The sequence below is a fragment of the Thamnophis sirtalis genome, unplaced genomic scaffold (genome assembly GCF_051295495.1).
Source record: "Thamnophis sirtalis isolate CommonGarterSnake01/CBP01778 unplaced genomic scaffold, rThaSir2_p1.2 scaffold_11, whole genome shotgun sequence".
Taxonomy (NCBI): Eukaryota; Metazoa; Chordata; class Lepidosauria; order Squamata; family Natricidae; genus Thamnophis; species Thamnophis sirtalis.
Window position 1 is genome coordinate 49803314 of NW_028261391.1, and position 14581 is coordinate 49817894.

At 38.2% G+C, this 14581-nt stretch overlaps 1 protein-coding gene across 1 annotated transcript in view; it reads left to right on the forward strand.

The window, feature by feature from the left end:
* Positions 1-14581, forward strand: part of SORCS3 (sortilin related VPS10 domain containing receptor 3) — a 716202-nt gene that overhangs the window by 658466 nt on the left and 43155 nt on the right. The window contains exons 19-20 of the mRNA XM_087725809.1: positions 7540-7726; positions 13310-13443. Coding sequence (XP_087581935.1) covers positions 7540-7726; positions 13310-13443 — 321 coding nt within the window. The remainder of the gene's footprint in view (positions 1-7539; positions 7727-13309; positions 13444-14581) is intronic.

Below are 14581 nucleotides of genomic sequence, written 5' to 3' on the forward strand. Positions count from 1 at the left end.
ATGCCAGTGACGTGGCGGTGGGGGCTGTATTGCTTCAGACCAATGACCAAGGTAATTTACAACCTTGTGCCTACACCTCTCGTAAACTCACGGACACAGAGAGACGTTGGGCGATCTGGGAGAAAGAAGCATTTGCTGTACGTTGGACTTTGGCCACATGGCGCCACTTCCTGGAGGACGCTAAACACCTGTTTGAGGTGTGGACTGACCATAAGAATTTGGAGGCTTTGAGGACTCCCAGGCAGATGCGCTGGGCTCAGCATTTCAATCGTTTTAATTTCACGCTTAAATACATCCAGGGGGGGGGGGGAAGAACTTCATGGCTGATGCTTTGTCCAGACTCCCTCAATACAACTGCTCTAAGCTCAGCATTGTCCAGTCCATTGTTCCCACGTCAAGCCTCACTGCTCTTGTTGTTACTAGGCAACAGACACGCTCTAAGGTGGACGTGTCTCAAGATTTTCTTTCCGACCTCAAGAAGGCCCTTCCTCAGGATGATTGGTTCCAGCAGCATCAAGGTGAATGCACCATGAGGGATGATTTGCCATGGATTGGGGCGAAACTTTACGTCCCTGCCTTTCTTCGTCTCGTTGTTCTCCAACGGGCTCATGATTCCAAGTTGGCGGGGCACTTTGGATTTGTGAAGACGCTGCATCTGGTGAAATGGCAGTTTTGGTGGCCCTCTTTGAAGAAGGACATTGAACTTTATGTCACCAGCTGTCCCATTTGTGCGGCCGCTAAACGCCCGCCAGGGAAACCGCAGGGTTTGCTCCAGACTGTAGCTCACCCTGTCGCCCCCTGGAAGGAGATTTCTATGGACTTCATTGTCGAACTTCCTGAGAGCCAGGGGCACACTGTCATATGGGTGGTTACTGACTTGTTCTCCAAGCAAGTTCATTTTATACCGTGCTCAAAGATTCCTTCTGCAAAAGCCCTCGCTAAACTATTCATTTCTCACGTTTACCATTTGCACGGCGTGCCTGATCGCATCATTTCTGGTAGGGGCATGCAATTCACCTCGGTCTTCTGGAAAGAATTTCTTAAGCGCATTGGCTCCGCCCAAGGCTTAAGCTCCGCCCACCACCCTCAGACTAATTGGGCTTGTGAGAGGACTAATTCTGTTCTGGAACAATATTTACGTTGTTTTATCAATTACCAGCAAGATGATTGGGTGGACGTTGCCGCACGCGGAAGTGGCTTATAATAATTCTGTACATAGCAGCACTGGGTTCACCTCTTTCCGAGTTGTGTTTGGCCAGGACTTTGTTCCTATTCCCGAAGTTCCTCTTGAGCAACCGCAGGTTTCGTCCATCTCCGAGTGGAGTGAGCATTTGTGGCATATTTGGCCTTTGGCACTTCATACTTTGGATGCTGCGTATCGCGCGCATAAGAAACAGGCTGATAAGAAACATGCTCAACCTTATCAGTACAAGGTGGGTGATCAGGTTTATCTATCCACAAAGTTCCTTCAAACTACACAGAAATCAAAGAAGTTGGGCCCTAAGTATGTGGGCCCGCTTCCCATAATCAAAGTCTTCAATCCTGTTTCGGTTCGCTTGCAGCTACCCAAGCACCTCAACCATGTGTATCCTGTTTTCCACGTTAATCTCATTAAACCTGTTCGTTTTTCATCTTTACGTCCGCCAGTGGATCCACCACCTGCCCCCCTATTGATTGATGGTGAACAGCGTTTTGAAGTTCGAGAAATTTTGGACTCTCGAAAACGACGGAGTCAGATTCAGTACCTGGTGGCTTGGAAGCATTTTCCCCAGTCTCATGCCGAGTGGGTGGACAAGTCCCATCTCCAGGCCCCCCAACTGCTTCGCCAGTTCTATTCTGCTTATCCTGACAAGCCCTAGTTGTCTCTCCTTCCTGACTTTTTCTCCCCCCCCCCCTATTTTTGTTTTTATGTTTTTTGTTGTTTGTCGGTTTATTTGTGTTTTGTCGTTTTCCAGATCTGACCACCTTTTTCCAGAGGAGGGCCTCTACTTTGCTGCTGCTTCGGCTGCCATTGAAATGGGGAGGGGGGGGCATGATATTTGGGAGGGGACTACTAATTGTGCTGGAGGAAGATTCTGGAGTTTCTGCTGCCTGTCTTACTGTGCATGCGGAGGAGGTTTCCCGCCAAGGCCAACGGCACCGACATTCCATCTTGGTGATGCCTTTTGAAGTTATCTCGCACCTGACACTTGGGAGAATTATGATTGAATTGTGACTGGGATGCCAAGGGGTGGGGAATGGGTTATTCTATATATCATTTCTTTCATGCCTAAATAATCAGTCTTCGCTTTGCTACGCTTCTGTTCATTTATAATTAGTAAAAGTACACTTGATTTCTATCAATGGAGTCTTGTGGTTTTCTTTCCTGATTATCCAATGAAGGAGTGCTGACAGGAGGCATGTTCCAGGTTCCTTCTCTCAAATGTTATCATCTAGCAGGACCTAGGAAACACTTTTGTTCCTGGAACTTTGTAAGCCTCCACCCCTTAGAAAGCCATGAAGAGCTGGGTTCCCTCCCCCAAACATGGGATAGAATCTTGGGACTATATTGTTGGTTATATGGATAGTCTTCAAATTATGACAACAATTGGAATCAAAATTGCCATTGCTAAGCACAACAGTAATAAAATGTGATGTCACATGACTGCTCCACTTACTCACATCATCCTGATATTCCTTGTTGCTGTTGTTAAGCATGGGTGTGACATTCAACTTCCAGCTGGCTTCCCCATTGACTGCAGGAAACCATAGAGAACATCATGGAAGTTATGGTCATGTTACTGGCAGAGGCTAGGATGTAATGTGAGCCTGGTGCTAAGCACTTGGATAGTGATCATGATCATAGGAAACTCTGAGGACTGGTCATAATTTCCTTTATTCAGTGTCTTCATAAATTAGAATGCTCATTGAATGATTGGGTGTAAGCTGAGGTCTATCAATATTGAAGAACATTTATTGAAGCACTAGGTTTTGGTTTTACTACTATTATTACATTCATGTGCATGTTGATTGACCTCAGGTTTATGCAGGAAGCATCCTGTCATAAATAATTCTGAAAACTCCAGACATATTGAAATGTCACCTTGTCTTATTAAACCCCAGAAACAAGCATGAGTCAAAAGTTGTGGCACATTAGCTAATGTAATTATGCCTTTGTTGGGTATGTGTGGAAGTTATGGGTAAAAGTTGAATATTAGCATGGAAGTGGGAAGAAGCAAATCAACTATTCAGTCACATATAATAAGCTCCAATACCTTTCAGCATTGTATCCGTAAATAAAACACCTATGAAATTATACCAGATTTGTAAGTTTGTAACTCTTGAAGCCTAGCTCTGAAAATGAGTATATATTGACTAATCTCATAAATGTCTAAATGGAAAATTACTGTAAAGTAGTTTTTATAATACATAGCCATTTCTCTTTAATATATAGAAATAAGAGCTTTTATAATCATATGGGTAATTCATTATTTTTATGTTTTATGAATTGCTTATTAAAGCTGTGCAGGTACATGGGGGAAATGCTTGTGAATAATTAAACACTTGGCTCCTATATTGAATGTCTACATCATTGGGTTTACATTTATAGGAAGCACAAAGGTGCTTATTTATTACACAGAGCTGCTGTGCTTTTGATTTTTCATTGTGCCTTATAAGTAATACAGCTTTGTCATGTACTAGCTATCTGGTTTCAACTCTATTCAGTTTCCAGACTTTTTGGCATACATTATCACATTCCCAATTGATATTTTATATGACCTACACCATATAAAATAGGGGTCTGTTGAATATACCCAGAGAATTGTGATAGTTATCCATTTGAAATGTCTCCACTTCATTTCCATTGCAATTTATATTCATAAACCTGGGACAGCTGACATAGCATGTGTGGTGAATGATACACATTTTACTATTTTATATACTGGAAACATAGTTAAAGAAAGGGATTAGGAGATCACTGCAATGCGGAAAAAGCCAGTAAAAAGATGAAATAAGTTCTGTCACTATAGATATGAGGCCACAATTATTTTGTGTTTAAACATAAAAATGCCACAGAAAAATTGTATGTTATTAGAACCTTCTCAATTTTAAATTAATAACAATTCACAATGATCTGCCTGGATATTACTTAAAAAATATTCTATTGCCAAAAACATAATTCTTGATTTACTGATCCTTGATTGAAGAGAGGCATTTCATTTAATTTCTAGGAGATTTGTTTAAAACTTCTGATTTAAAAAGATAAGCAAAGAGTAGTGGGACACTCCTTTGGGATTCTTTGATCTTTCTCAATATTTCATCGAACGAAACACCATCATTCATGCTGGGCAGAAAAAGTAGTGGTTAGTTTCTGTTATGGCTATGAAGAAATCACCTTTCCTGTTATTATGCAGCAATGATAAGGTACCTTAGACTTATGCTTTTCCAGAACTCTGATAATTCTTCAAGCTGTGACCATAAACCTTATCACTACCTATGTGGACTTTTGAATTTGTATTTCAGCAATATTTGGAAGACCCCATATTCAGTGTTCCTAGATTAGAGAAGATAAGGATGCTTAGGATGTTCTTGGCATTTCTTCGGAAGAGTAATAGACTTGTGCATCTGTTCAACTTGTTGGATAATTTCAAAGTTCCAGCTTTCTCCTAGTTCTTTATCCTAAAGGATCTTGACAAACTTGAACATTGGGCACTATCTAATAAAATGAAATTCAATGTTGAAAAGAGTAAAGTTCTACATTTAGGCAACAAAAACTAAATGCACGGGTACAGTATAGGTGGTACCTTGCTCAACGGTAGTAACTGTGAAAGGGATCTTGGAGTCCTAGTGGAGTCCTAGTAAATATGAGCCAGCAGTGTGCAGCAGCTGCCAAAAAAGCCAACACAGTTCTAGGCTGCATAAACAGAGGGATAGAATCAAAATCACGTGAAGTGTTAATACCACTTTATAATGTCTTGTTAAGGCCACACTTGGAATACCCCATTCAGTTTTGGTCACCACGATGTAGAAAAGATGTGGAGTGCAGAGAAGAGCAACAAAGATGATTAGGGGACTGGAGATGAAAACATATAAAGAACGGTTGCAGGAACTGGGGATGTCTAGTTTAATAAAAAGAAGGACTAGGGGAGACATGATAGCAGTGTTCCAATTTCTCAGGGGTTGCCACAAAGAAGAGGGAATCAAACTATTTTCCAAGGCACCTGAGGGTAGAACAAGAAGCAATGGGTGGAAACTAATCAAGGAGAGAAGCAACTTAGAACTAAGGAGAAATTACCTGACAGTTAGAACAATTAATCAGTGGAACAGCTTTCCTCCAGAAGTTGTGAATGCCCCAACACTGGAAGTCTTTAAGAAGACGTTGGATAGCCATTTGTCTGGAATGGTATAGGGTTTCCTGCCTAGGCAGGGGGTTGGACTAGAAGACCTCCAAAGTCCCTTCCAACTCTGCTATTGTATTGTATTGTATTGTAAAACCAGGCCTAAACTGGGCTTCAAATAGCAGCTGCAAGTAGAGGATTATCCTTATTAAAGAAAGGCAGAACCCTAGACTAATCAGTTCTGTCACCGTTAGAACATTTGACAAGCAGTGTGCTCCAACAAATCTCTTCCATTAGAGAATAAATTGTCCTGTTACTTTCTCTTAGTTTTTCATCCCTGTTATATATTTAGACCTAATAAATCCAATCATTTAAAACCAGTCTCTAGATTACTGACAAACTAAAGGCCTTTCCTCTGCTTGCCAGAGATTACACTTTGATAGAAAAACCAAGACCTGATGCCAGCAGAGGTATGGCAAAATTTAACTCTTTTCCTTTATATTGAAGTCATGTTGATATTTTGCAATTCAAATATGTAGTCAACATAGTCACCTAAACTTGATTAAATAAAAACAAATTTGAACTAGCAGTTCTTTCTCTCAACTTTGTTTTATATACCTTGAGATGTAAAATTATGAAACTGGGATGTTGAAACCAATCTTTGCTTTCAAGTCCTGATGGTCATCTCTAGCCTCACATTTTTATTTTTGTTTCACTGACAACCAAGCCACTATTTTCTCATTATGGCCTACATCCATATTTCTGGCTGGAGTTTTTGTTGTTGTTTTGGTAACTCACATATTTGAAAAAAACATTGATTATTTTAAGAAGGAAGCACTTGTAGTGTCAAATATTAGGGTAGCAGGTTAATTGAAAAATTTATGAAGAAAATCCTTCTACCAATTTTCATAACTTGTGTATTCTGCTATAGAAAGGGAATAGTATATTTGTCTTTGCACTTCTACTCTAGAAATTGATGAGAAAATGAAGCAAAATTTTATTCTGCAAGGGTCTGGAGTTGCAGAATGTATAACTTATTTAGTATAACCGGTATATAACTTATACTAATAAATCCCTCATAGAAGGATCTCCTGGAAAGAAAATAAAATGTATTGTAACAATTGGAATCCAACAGCTCAGTTGGAATTTCCTTCTCTCGTGCTAGTTGTATTGTTATTAGTGCTATTAGTCCCAAAGATGCTTTTTCGAGAGGCAACTGGACTTTCTGGTTTTTCTTTAAAGACATTTCATTTTTCATCCAAAAAGCTTCTTCAGTTCAGATTGAATGGTGGGGAATGGAAGGATTTATACTCCTTCCAGACAGCTGGTCATTTGCAATTTTAGTGAGTTGTTGAAGCCAGCTGGAGAGTTACCTGCATCATCAGGGTCCCCTGAGCAGTCCAATGGATGTGGAGCCTTCTTGGAACTGTTGAAAGGACTGTGTTGTAGACTGGAAATATATGATGTCATATCGCTCCCCAACAGTTTAGAGAGATGTGTTTAATTTTGACATAGATGGCTTCTTTAACTCTTCTTTCAAACCAGCGTTCATTTCTCTCCAAAATGTGGACTTGGATGCTTCTTGGATGAGAAGCAAAGCATAAAGAAAAACCAGAAAGTCTAGTTGCCTCTTGAAAAAAAAGCACCTTTGGGACAACCATGATCTGGATGCCTGAGAATCTCCAGGCATCCAGGCATACTAGTACTAGTAGTAATCTTACTACTATTACAGCATTACTAATTAGTGCCTAAGAAATAGAATTTTTAAAGATTCATAACTTACCTATAACTTGGAATTATACAATACACTATACTACCTGAGAATTTTTTTCATACATATCTAGCCATTAGCATAGCAATAGCATTTAGACTTATATACTGCTTCACAGTGCTTTACAGCCCTCTCTAAACAGTTTACAGAGTCAACATATTGCCCCCAATAATCTATGTGATCATTTTACTTGGAAGGATGGAAGGCTGAGTCAACCTGGTGTCAGCCTGGTGAAATTTGAACTGCCAAATTGTAGGCAGACGGCAGTCAGAGGAAGTAGCCTGCAGTACTGCATTCTAACCACTGCGCCACCACAGTTCATTAATATATTTAAGTATAGGGAAAATATAAAGTAAACCCAAACTATATGGTGCAATCATTACTCACTCCTCTGTAGTATAAATGGACTTTATCAGTCAGATTAATAAACAACAGTTTTCCTTCTTGCAGGGTGACCTCCAGAGGACAAATATCCAATTGGATTTTGGAGATGGTACTGCTGTATCCTATGCTAATTTCAGCCCTATAGAAGATGGTATCCGACATGTTTATAAGAGCACTGGAATCTTCCATGTGACAGCTTATGCAGAAAATAACTTGGGTTCTGATTTGGCAGCACTTTTCCTGCATGTGGTTTGTAAGTAGATAGACCCTAAAAAGTCTCTTCATTTGAGTGAATGCAGAGCTCATAGCTCTGGAAGACTTGCTTCTTAAATAAAATTTCTACAATCTGATTACCATTTTAGCTAACTCATCTTTATATTTTTAAACATTGTAAAAGTTCAAATATTTCCTATTTCAGAGTGCTACTGAGGGACGTGGTGGCTCAGTGGCTAAGTTGCTGAGCTTGTCGAAGAGAAAGGTCGGCAGTTCGGTGGTTCGAATCCCTAGTGCCACATAATGGAGTGAGCTCCCATTACTTGTCCCAGCTTCTGCCAACCTAGCAGTTCAAAAGCACGTAAAAATGCAAGTAGAAAAACAGGGTGGTACCACCTTTGGAGGGAAGATAACAACGTTTGATGCACCTTCGGCGTTTAATCATTCTGTCCACATGGCCACAGAGATGTCTTCAAACCACACTGGCTCTTTGGCTTTGAAACGGAGATAAGCACTGCCCCCTAGAGTCGGGAACGCCTAGCACATATGTGCGAGGGAAACCTTTACCTTAGGGTGCTACATAGGCCTACTGGTACAAACGTTAATAGATTCAACTCCCAATAAGACAATTGCAGGAGCATGATAGACTTTCATACTATTTTTCCAATTAGTTCCACATTTTTCTTGGATTCAAATAACACATACAGTGTTACAAACTTAAAAAAAACTTAAACATACAGTGTAAAGGAAAAAGTTGCAAATATATACCATTTTAATTTAAGTTAATTAGAATTATTTTATAAATTTAAATTACTATTAATCTAAGAATAGAAGAATAGTAGAATATCATAAGAATAGTTTAAGAATATTTTTGTCATAGTCTAATTGGATCTCAGTTTTAGGCATCTTTGTCATATTCAAGAGAAAAGTTTGATGATGTGCTCTCAAAATTGCTATTCTTTTGTACTTTTAGAAAAAAACATGAGTAATTGCCATATTTACCTGAGATGGAAAAAAATCATATTTCAATGGGACAATTCTTTCTTTAGTACAAAAACAATGACCAATATTTTATCATATGAAAAAATATCTGTATGGAAATTCAGCTATTGGATTGTGTCATCTTGCAACTTTATGTACTGCATGTACTTTTTATGTGCACATTGTGACATTTTGTACTTTTATAATAGACTTGTACTCCTTTTGTGCATTGATTAGAATTCTTTTAGTATGATAAATACAGAAGTGGGTGTTAGTTTGGCATAATTGTGGAATTTGGTGTCCTGAATATGTCATAATGTTCTTTTTAGATTTGTAAACATACAGAGTTAATGTGAAGTGCAGTACTTCAGTAAATCATGCTGGTCTGTTAACCTTGGAAACAATGTTGATGGAGGCTGTTATTCTATATTATACACTGCCTGTATAATAAGTCTTATTGAACTCAGTGAGTCTTTCAGGCATGCAATAGCTTGCCCTTCTTAGGGACCGGTGAGTATTGTAATATGATTGGAATATTTGAAGTTAGTGAACAATACATTAAAAATACTGCAATAATATTCAATAGTCTGTCGCTCTATGCATGAAAGGATAGAATACAGCAAAGATAGGATAGGATAGGATAGGATAGGATAGGATAGGATAGCATAGCATAGCATAGCATAGCATAGCATAGCATAGCATAGCATAGCATAGCATAGCATAGCATAGCATAGGGCAAATGTACTTTATGTATAATCAAGAACCTTGAAGGAGATGGGCTAAAAAGAGGCAAGATAGCTTGATTTGTAAAGAGAGCAAATAAATTTCACAAAATGCTTTATCAGTGGATCCAGTGTTAACTTTTTTAGTTAGATTGCATTTAATTTTGCAATTTAAGATAATTATCATTATACCAGGTTCTTGAGAAGGACTTGATAGATGGCAAAATAGCCAAATCCAGTTTAAACATCTGGATGACTGTGACCAGCCATAATGTTCTACATTTTTATTCTGCATGACTGCCAGCAATTCTGAGTTCTTCATGAATTGTTAAAAACATTTCAGACAAGAAAAGAAGACAAAGCAAAAAAGAAATAAAAGTAGAAGATAAGGTGTGCTTCCAGGGTGCAAATCGATGGCATTGATGGAACCTGGAATGCACTAGTCTACTAGATTGGAAAATAGATTGATTCCTGCTTCTCTGTGGCAAGCCCTCAGTTATTGGAACTCTGTTATCAGGACTAGTGTGGTGACATGATAGCAGTGTTCCAATACCTAAGGGGCTGCCACAAAGAAGAGGGGGGTATTAATCTATTCTCCAATGTACCTGAAGGCAGATAAGAAGCAATGGATGGAAACTAATCAAGGAGAGAAGCAACCTAGAACTAAGGAGAAATATTCTTACAGAACAATTAATCACTAGTACAACTTTCCTCCAGAAGGTGTAGGTACTCCAACACTTGAGATTTTAAAGGAGAGCTTGTTCAACCTTTTGTCTGTAATGTTATAGGATTTCCTGCTTGAGCAGTGGGTTGGACTAAAAGAACACCAGGGTCCTTTCCAACTCTGTTATTCTGTTGTAGATTAGATTAGCCAGGTTGATATTTTGGAAGATAGGAAGTTCCTCAGGTAGCTATGCAATATATGACATACAGTATATTAACAACCCAAGCCTTGAATTGAACTCAGAAGAAAATTGTCAACCAGTGTACCTCATAAAGCAGAGGTGTTACATGGGGCATATGGAGGCATGCATGTCAGTGCCATGCCACTGCTTTCTAGACCAACTGAATCATCCAGATGGTCTTCCAAAAGTTTTTTTAATCGGCAGTTTATTTTCTCTGCTTATAGAAGCAGCGTTTATCAACAAATTGAACTTTAATCAATCTAATTAATTTCATAATCCCTGTAAAATCATAGATTTTCATGATCCATGATTCATATTTTTATAGGGATTCTCAGCAAAACAATTTTTAATCCTTCCAGTCAGTTTCTAATCAGGTTCATGATCCTTATCATGCATGCTTAGAAACAGGAAGAATTGTACTTCTGAAAGAACAAAGATCAAAAGAAGTTAAGAGCAAGCCAACAAATAATAAAATGCGAGTCCCCCTCTTTCTCTTGCCTCTTTCCATCCAGACTCAATCTCATTTGTTTAATCTCTGAGCTCTTCACCAAGACAGCAATTAATCCTCTACAACTGTTGATGTATTCAAGTCTTGTCCTAAAGAAGCAACCTATTATATACCTATTACTGGGTAACTTGTTTTGTAAGATCTTATAGGAAGACTTATAAACTGTGATGCTCTTGGGCTGATTTTCATTTTTCTTTTTATTGTGATTTTATTTTTTAGAATGTGAAACCTATTGTTACCATATGTGATTCTATGATTATTTTCTTAAGAAACAGGACACATTTATCTTTTTTTAAGAAACAGAACACAGTTATCTTCAGAGAAACAGCAGCCCTGACAATCCCTAAATTGTGCATGACTGCTCTTTCTTCAACTTTTTAGTATTCTCTTGAAAACACTTGGTTTGCTTGTCACATTCAGTGGTCAAAGTTCCATCATGTTATTCTAATTCTTGTGCGTGCAAATATATGAATACATATTTGTATGCATATTTATTTATTACAGTGGCAAAAGATAATAGCTTTTCCATAAATTATTTCTTACTTTCATACTATATATCCAGGTGTGCCTTATTGATCTCCCCCCTCCTCCTTTATGCCTTCTCCTTTCTCCTCTATTCTTTTTGAAATAATAATTCAAAAAATACCTCCTAAATGCAAAACCATTCTTATATTTGAACTGACCTGGACAATAGCTATGATGACTAATTGCAAGATCTCACCTGCTCACAATTAGAGCATTTAATCTAACTGGAGCACCCAAACAACTGCAGGAAGCTATCAGTTATTCCAAACATGCCTGATGTAAAACAAGGACAAATAAAAATTCATTTCGGCATGTGAATGTTAATGGAAAAACTAAAGGAGGAAAACCAGATAGATAGACAGATTATATTGCTGTTAAAACTTCACTCTTTTCCAACTGTTTTTTATCCCTTTTCTGTCTCTTTTTGTCCCCTTATTGGTGACAAAGTAAATGACTAATTTCTTCATATGAAAACTTAAATAGCCATCTGCTGCACTGCACTGGGGGGCACCAGAGAAAATTGCTTACCAATAAGTTATGCATTTTTCTCTGCCAATATGTTTTTATTTGAAGAATATTTGTGGTAGAATTTAGTCCAGATGCCCAGGAGAGAAGGGCTGCATTCCATCACAATATCTGAATTATTTTCTCCAACAAGACAATTTTACAACAATGTAAATGAATTTGGATACTCTGACATAGTGCCCCCAATCCCCAGCCCAAACTTGCTCCATAGGTGTCCCCCACACTCAGATCATAAAAATTATGATTCATTACTGATATTAAAGTTTCCATATATACAATATAGCTATAGAAATATACATACATCACCTGGATACATATATCAATATAAATACATTTACCATTACCTCACAGATATTCCTCAACCTGCATATATCTGTGCATTGATTTTTATCTTTTGAATGACCATATCACTTACCATGTTAAATAAAGTTCACTATTACTTTCATCATATTTCTCTTGCTTATTACCATTGTTTTGAAGTATAGTTCTGTTTCCTGAGTTATTAATAATTCTGCCCATTTAGTTTTGGTATCTGCAAATGACCTAATTGTGTAGTTACCTAATTGAGAAACCATACAATCCAACTCATTATTACCTATTTTGTTAAGAAAAATATCACGGGATATTTTCATTTCAGTTTTGTTGAAATGATGAAATATGGCATTTAAAATGTTCCAGTAATTTGTGGAAGGAAATTGGCAGATCAATGTGTGCATATTTATTTATTACACTGGCAAAATATAATAGCTTTTCCATGAATTATTTCTTACTTTCATACTATATATCCATGTGTGCCTTATTGATCTCCCCCCTCCTCCTTTATGCCTTCTCCTTTCTGCTCCTTGGTGCCTTCTCCCTTCTCCTCCGTATCTGGTAGGATATATTCCAGAAAAATCCATGCTGACTTTACCACTTTACCACCTATATGATTTTTTAAAAGTCCTTAAAAACTCTGTTTATGAAGTGTTCTATATCAGGATGATCCATCTGTAATTTTCTGTATCGTCTTTCTTTCTCCTATCTTTTTGAAGATCGAAACACAATGCTGCCCTGTCTGGGACTTCACCTGTTTTTCCAGGGTTAATTTGTATTGCAGCCATTCTCCAAAAACCTTTGAGGGTGAGGGTGGGAATATGCATTAGAGGCTGTTGTTATTGCTAGTGCGTATTTCAAACTCCAGACTATTTTATAGCTGTTTACATTGATCACAGTTTGGTATAATCACAATGCAATAGCATTCATTGCAATAGCTGTCCTCCGCTTGCTTTTCTTCAGATGTTACATCTTTGTTATTTTTAAATCATTATATTGTTTTATAGTTATTTAAGCAGATAGAAGTGCCAAGAAGAAAAAGGGGCTATTACCTGTTTCTTTTCCTTAGTTTTATTTTTCATTTAACCCCCCTGAAGATATGAATAAAAGCAGGAATGTGACAGTGTATTATTATCCTTCTACAGGTCCAGTGGAACGTGTCCACTTGAATGTGCCTTTTGTGGCCGTCAGAAATAAGGAAGTCAATCTCACAGCTGTAGTTTGGCCAAATCAGTCAGGCACCCTCACTTACTTCTGGTGGTTTGGCAACAATAGCAAGGTTTGTTCCATTTTTAGAAATATATTTATTTTCTCTGACAGGATTAACTATTGATTCATCTTCATTCTGAAAAGAGTACACCACCTGGAACTGCAATAAAGCAGCATAATTTTATATTACTGTCAAAACATCTTCATTTTCCAACTTTCTTTTCTTTCTTTTCTCCCCCCTCTCCCTTTTTATCCTGTGTGGCTGTTTGCAGGAGTCTTTGCAATGTGCAGTTGTCTGTTATTGGAACATTATGTTTAGAAGCTATTATTACTTACTAGAATTCAAAATTATATCCCATTGTATATAATGGATAATTCTAGGTTTCTGCTCAGCATTTAAGATGGCTGGTGATCAACTAAACAGTGTTTCTAACAAGAGGGCTAGCTTGTGCATAGAATTTTAGAATCTGACTCATATTTTAAAGCCATTGTGAATAAAATCACTTTTGGTCTGTGAATTCAAGCTAAACAACTCTGAACAACTCTGCACTTGTTTGCCCATGCTGTGTGTTCCTGTCTTTGGACATATGTCAGAAGTCTACATGAATGTTCAATGACAGTTACTAGTTACATATACAATTATCAGCTAGTGTATTTCTGAAGCTAAATTTAAAAAAATGGTTTTGATGATTGTTGATTAATTAATTAATTAATTAAGAGCCTTTATTAGGACTTATCTAGTGGCGATACGGGCGGCAAAATATGCACATTTTTTCACTCTTATTGCATCCACAGAATCTCGCCCAGCCGCCCTGTTTAGGATAGCCCGCTCCCTCTTGAAAGGGAGGGATGTGGACGAACCCTTACAGGGTAGAGCTGAGGAATTTGTTCAGTTTCTGTTGGATAAAATCGCTCGGATCCGGACGGACCTGGACTCCACTTGGACGATACCAGCCGAGGTGCCGGGGGAAGGTCCTGATCAGACTTTATGGAGCGAGTTTCAACTTGTCACTCCTAAGGAAGTGGACAAGGCCATGGGAGTGGTGAGTGCCTCCACCTGTTTACTGGACCCGTGTCCCTCCTGGCTGGTCTTGACCAGCAGGGAGGTGACACGTGGCTGGCTCCAGAGGATTGTTAACACCTCTCTTCTGGAAGGATCCTTCCCGCATCCTCTAAAGAATGCGGTAGTGAGACACCTCCTTAAGAAA